The sequence below is a fragment of the Gallinula chloropus genome (genome assembly GCF_964237585.1).
Source record: "Gallinula chloropus genome assembly, chromosome: 21".
Taxonomy (NCBI): Eukaryota; Metazoa; Chordata; class Aves; order Gruiformes; family Rallidae; genus Gallinula; species Gallinula chloropus.
In genome coordinates this window covers 673,220-679,278 of record NC_140106.1, presented here as the reverse complement: position 1 = coordinate 679,278, position 6,059 = coordinate 673,220, and the positions used below count along the sequence as shown (strand labels likewise).

The 6,059-nt window shown below is 51.5% G+C and overlaps 1 protein-coding gene across 1 annotated transcript; it reads left to right on the top strand.

The window, feature by feature from the left end:
- Nucleotides 1-2,904: 2,904 nt before the first annotated feature.
- Nucleotides 2,905-3,828, top strand: LOC311199730 (olfactory receptor 14A16-like; the record flags this gene model as incomplete). Its single annotated transcript, XM_084273865.1, has 1 exon — nt 2,905-3,828. The coding sequence occupies one exon, from the start codon at nt 2,905-2,907 to the stop codon at nt 3,826-3,828; it is 924 nt and encodes a 307-aa protein (XP_084129991.1).
- Nucleotides 3,829-6,059: the final 2,231 nt, after the last annotated feature.

Below are 6,059 nucleotides of genomic sequence, written 5' to 3'. Positions count from 1 at the left end.
CCCTTGGCAGCAGTGAAATGACTGCCCTGGTCTGACTGAACAGACTGGGGGTTGGCAGAAAGCGAAACCAGTTTGTCAGGGCCCACCCTGGATGTTCTCCTGCTGCTCCTGGAAATGCCTGGGCTGGGACTAGGCCAGAAATGATTTCCACTCCCACTAATACTATTGTTTCCCCTCCGCTTTTCCAAGGGCTCCAATAGAGTCGATTTGCCAGGCCTCCCAAAGGGTCTTTTTCTCTCTCAGCTGGAGGGGGGTCTCTTCCATGGGGTGCCACTCTAACTGCAGTCAGCAGTGTTCACAGGCCCAGATTCAGGTCCAGCAAGGTTCCCAGTGACAGGTCAGCCCCTGGCATGTGCCTCCTTGAGTGAATCCTTGGATCCTGCCTGGCCACGTTTCACATGCAGCCATTCCAGGAGCCTGTCCCAATTTTCTGAGCTGGTCCTCTTTCTGCAGAGGGGCAATGCTGACCAGTTCCTCTGAGCTGAGGGAGCTGGGCCTCGTTAGCTTGGAGAAGAGGAGACTGAGGGGTGGCCTTATTCAGGTTTAGAAATAAAAAAGGGCAATGGATGCAAGCTGGAGCAGAGTACCATGTGAATAAAAGGAGAAATTTTCTCACTGTGAGGGTGACAGAGCACTTGGACAGGCTGCCCAGAGAGGTTGGGGAATCTCCTTCTTTGGAGACATTCAAACCGGCCTGATTGTGTTCCTGTGTGGCTTAGTCTAGGTGATCCTGCTCTGGCAGGGCATACTGGACAGATGATCTTTTGAGGTTGCTTCCAGCTCCTAACATTCTGTGATTCTTGGACCTTCTGCCCAGTTCTAGTTTCATCAGGAGAAAGAACTCTGCTGGACACAAGGATTTCTCCCCAGCCAGGGTAGGGAAAGTCAGTGAGAACTTCAGTTTCTTTCCAAGTAGGTTCCCTGGAGCTCCAGGGACGAGCCCAGATGGGATGGAGGGTATGATGTCTTCACCTGCTCCTCTGCCGTGAGCTGGGCTGGTCTCCTGAGATGGGACAGTGGGCTCATGGTAACCCAGCAGCACTGCAGAGACACAGCTCTGCCCAGGAGCAGCTTCTCTGCCAAGCACACAGTGCTGGGGACACTGCCTGGAGGCACCGAGGGGAGACCTGTGAGGCTGAGAGAGCTGATGGATGCTGAGAGCTCACTGGAGGAGGAATCTGCACAGCCTCTCCCTGGTATGTCTGTGGGTGCAGGGCAATGCAGGTTCTGTTCCTGGAGGGATCTCCTAAAGCTGGGACATGGGCAGTGTGTGGGGTGTGTCAGGAGGACAGGTTCTCTACAGGACCAGAAGGTGCTGCCTGGAAGGGCTGCCCTTCTGCCCCATCAGAGGGACAGGGCAGGACATCTGTCTTCTCCTGGGCATGGTTGCAAAGGTGAGCAGGGTCCCTGCACCCTGGGGGCTGTGTGCTGGGTCAGGGACTCTGCTGCTGCCAGGGTCAGCACTCAGCCTGGCTTGTGGGCTTTCCACAGGGATAGAAAAGCACCTGTGGGTTGAAGGAGTTACCAAGAGAAGAGCAGCGTAAGGTCCTTCTGCAGTAAGACAGTGCTGCATGGGTCAGCTTTGCTTCCAGCTCCAGCTGATCCTTGAGAAATTGCAAAGGGACTTTGAGGAACAACACCAAGGAAGCATTTTCCTTTAGGTAGAGTCTTTGCTTTGACCTTTCCTCTCCTGTGGGCTGTGCTGAGTGTGGTAGATGAGAACTTATTTCTCCCCTTGAGAATATGCAGTGAAAACTTGATTCTCATGAAGATGTTGGAGCCTGGGCTGAGTCCTGCACACACAGAGGTTTCCTGGGGCAGTGCCCTAATGCCAGGAGGGGTCTGCAGAGCAGAGCTGAGCACAGGGCAAGTTGGATGAGGTCTGTTAGCACAGAGCAGGAGGTGACATGGGCAAAGAGAAGCAGCTGCAGGGACAGCTCGAGGCAGCAGAGACATTGTCACAGAGCCACAAAAAAGGAGCTGCTCACAGAAATGCTGTGGCAGTCGGGATTTGGTACCTCCTGACATCCCCCACAGTGCTGATAATTTCCCACAGCCATCCCCTGGTTTCTGTCCTCCCAGCAAAGCCTCTGACCCAGAGTTCCAGGGTTTCAGGCTGAATCTTCTCTTTGCAGCCCAACCAGCAGTGAGGAGAAACCCCTGAGTGCCTGTCTGTCTGTCCCTGTCCTTCCAGCCTTGGCTGGAGTTTTTCTGCTGTTTCACCTCCTGTTCTTGTTACATTTATCCCACCATTTCCTGGGGCTCTGGGCACATCCATTGGTGGGGCTGGCACTGGTCCTCACTTTAAGGACCCCCATCTGTAGGACTGAGGACTGGATTCCTCAGCTCTTTCTGGGTTCCCGGTTCTTTTACAGACAAGAACAGGTTGTGATCTCAGAGCGTCCAGCACAGGGCACCTGAGACCAGAGCGGATGGACAGAGCAGCTCCCCCCACTCTGCACTCAGGGGAAGGTATCACTGGCACTGCAGCAGCAATGTCAGGGAGTTCTGACAGAAGAAACACTCCTCAGGTACAGGCAGGAGAAAACCAAAGCTCCAAAGCTCTGCTCTGTCCTTGGGTGAAACTGGAGTGACAGTGCTGAAAAGCTCATTCCTATGGACAGGGGATTTAGTCTGAGATCACACCATCCTTCTATTTACTGACTGCTGCCAGGCAGGACAGAGTTCTCCAGAGCCACATCTGACCCTCCTCTCAACAGTGTCAAACTCAAGGCAGCACAAAACAAACCTCCCAAAAGGGACCTGACAAAAGTCTTCCTGAATCCAGAGAGTCAATCTGAGGGTATTCTGATAGAACTGGATGAGGTTTTCCTCGAAGAAGTGTTCCCTAACTTCTCACTGCCTGTTCTTCTATGTACAGGTCTCCATGCCCACGAATAACAGATGTTCAACAGCAGCTCCATCAGCCAGTTCCTCCTCCTGCCCTTTGCAGACACACGGGAGCTGCAGCTCCTGCACTTCTGCCTCTTCCTGGGCATCTACCTGGCTGCTCTCCTGGGCAATGGCCTCATCATCATCACCATAGCCTGTGATCACCACCTCCACACCCCCATGTACTTCTTCCTCCTCAACCTATCTGTTCTGGATCTTGGCTGCATTTCCACCACAATCCCAAAATCCATGGCCAATTCCCTGTGGAACACCAGGGCAATCTCATTCTTGGGATGTGCTGCACAGGTCTTCCTGGTTTTCTTCTTGGCTGGTTCAGAGTTTTCCCTCCTCACTGTCATGGCCTATGATCGCTATGTTGCCATCTGCAACCCCCTGCACTACGGGACCCTCCTGGGCAGCAGAGCTTGTGTCCACATGGCAGCAGCTGCCTGGGGGGGTGGGTTTCTCAATGCTGTGCTGCACACAGCCAGTACATTTTCCCTGCCCCTCTGCCATGGCAATGCTGTTGACCAGTTCTTCTGTGAAATCCCCCAGATCCTCAAGCTCTCCTGCTCAGATGACTACCTCAGGGAAATTGGTTTCATTGTTGTCAGCACCTGTTTAACTTTTGGGTGTTTTGTGTTCATTGTGGTGTCCTATGTGCAGATCTTCAGGGCTGTGCTGAGGATCCCCTCGCAGCAGGGACGGCACAAAGCCTTTTCCACCTGCCTCCCTCACCTGGTCGTGATCTCCCTGTTTCTCAGCACTGGCCTGTTTACCTACCTGAAGCCCCCCTCCCTCTCCTCCCTTTTTCTGGACCTGGTATTGGCATTTCTTTACTCGGTGTTTCCACCAGCAGTGAACCCCCTCATCTACAGCATGAGGAACCAGGAGCTCAAGGACGCCATGTGGAAACTGATGACTGGATGTTTCTAAGCAATAAAAGGGTTATCTTCTTCTGCATATCACTGACCATGTAACTTATGTTAGGGCCAGTCTGAATTTGTAGTATTTTTGGTTTGATGCTCTTTTTTTTTCCTTTCTAGTTTTTCTAAGCTATGATAACATGGTTCACATTCATCCCATTCCTAATGCAGTATGTCACAATCTTCTGTGACCCAGACTCAGCACCAACTGTGCTCTCTTTGCATCAGGCATGTATCTGTTCAACCTCTTGCTAGAACTAAGACAGGAAGTAGACAAGCTAAGGAGCATCAGGGAGTCAGAACATGGGATAAATTGGTGGACCCACAGCCTGAGCTCCCTGAAACAAGAGAGGAGACAATCACCGGAAAACACACCCGATGAGATGGAAGTGGAATCAACCCCCTCTTTAAGTTAAGAACTTAAAGGGGCACAGTGAGTGGAAACTAGTCCACAACCGTGTCAAGGAAGAATACCACCTCCTTGCCCATGCCTCCTCCCCAGATTTCTCTAAACAGTACATATGAGGCTCTTACTGTGGAGGACCAGGAAGGGAACAATGTGGCTCCTGATTTGACCATGCCAGAGGAGTACCCAAGGTGAGAGAGACATACTCCTCGAATCACTACAACAGCAACAAGAAAGAAAAGATTGTAGGAGACTCCCTGCTACAGGATATATCACTAGGAAACTTCCTCGTCTGGTACGTCCCTCAGACTACTACCCACTACTGCTTTGCCATGGCAGGGGGGTAGAGGGTGAGTGATGAAGCTGCAGTACATATTTCAAGGGCAATCAAGAGGGACCTCAGGGCACTTGGATGACTAGTGAGGGAATCTGGGGCCCAGGTGGTTTTTCCTCCCTCCTTCCAGTACCAGGTAGTGATATTGGATGGAATAGGCAGATCTAATCTATTAGTACATGGCTCTGGAGCTGGTGCACACGTAACAATTATGGGGTTTTTGACAATGGGATGGCCTACATGGCACCACACTTACAGGTGTCACATGGGAACCACCTTTCTCATAGAGGAAGGAGGGTCTTTGCCCAGGAGCTTGCAGGGCTCACAGACAGGGCTTTAAACAAGATTGGGGGTGCAGGGGAGGGGAATATAGCAGGCTTGCTCCATGACAAAGTGCGAAAGGACACAGTATGTTTGGAGTGAAAGGGTACAGGTATGGTCCCTCCATGTGTTGCCTCAGGTTGTGTTCAAGATGTTGGTGATTTTAAGGCAAAAATGGGGGGGGCTCGGCTTGGTCCCTGAAATGTCTGCACACCAACGTACTCAGTATGGGCAAAACCCAAGAGGAACTCAAAGTAACTGTATGTCGAGAAGCCTATGACTTAGTTGCCATCACAGATATTTGGTGGGATGATTCTCACAACTGGAATGCTGTGATGGATGGGTATAATGTCACCAAGAGGGACAGGTGAGAAAGGAGAGGTGGTGGGGTAGCCCTCTGTCTCTGGGATTGTCTAGATTGTCTGGAGTTTAATGAGGGTGATGATAAGGTTGAATGCTTGTGGGTTAGAATTAGAGGGAAGGCCAGCAAGGTGCAAATCCTGGTGGGAGTCTTTTACACACCACCCAACCAGGACAAAGAGGTAGATGAAATATTCTTCAGCCAGCTGGGAGTAGCATCACCATTGTTGGTCTTTCTTCTTGTGGGTGACTTCAACCTAGCAGATAGCTCCTAGGTAGACAACGCAGCAGAGAGGAGTCAATCTAGAAGGTTCTTGGACTGTGTGGGAGAGAACTTCCTGATGCAGCTGGTGAGTGAGCCAACAAGGAAAGGTGCCCTGCTCGACCTGTTGCTCACAAACAGAGGTCTTGTGGATGAGGTGGTGCTTGGAGGCTGTCTTGGGCACAGTGATCATGAAATGATAGAGTTCTCAATTCTTGGGGAAGGAAGAGGGGTGGCAGAACCACCACCCTGGACTTCTGGAGGGTGGACTTTGTCCTGTTGAGGAAATTTGTGGATTGAGTCCCCAAGGAGAAAGTGTTGGAAAATAAAGGAGCTCAGGAAGGCTGGACGATCCTCAAGAATGAGGTCCTGAAGGAGCAGGAGCAAGCCATCCCAATGTGCCGGATTTCAAGTCAGGGGGGAAGACGACTGGCCTGGCTGAACAGAGAGCCAGGAACTCAGGAGGAAAAGGAGAGCATATAATTATTGGAAGAAAGGGAAGGTGACCCAGGAGGAGTACAGGGCTAAGGTGAGGCTATGCAGGAAAAAAACAAGGAG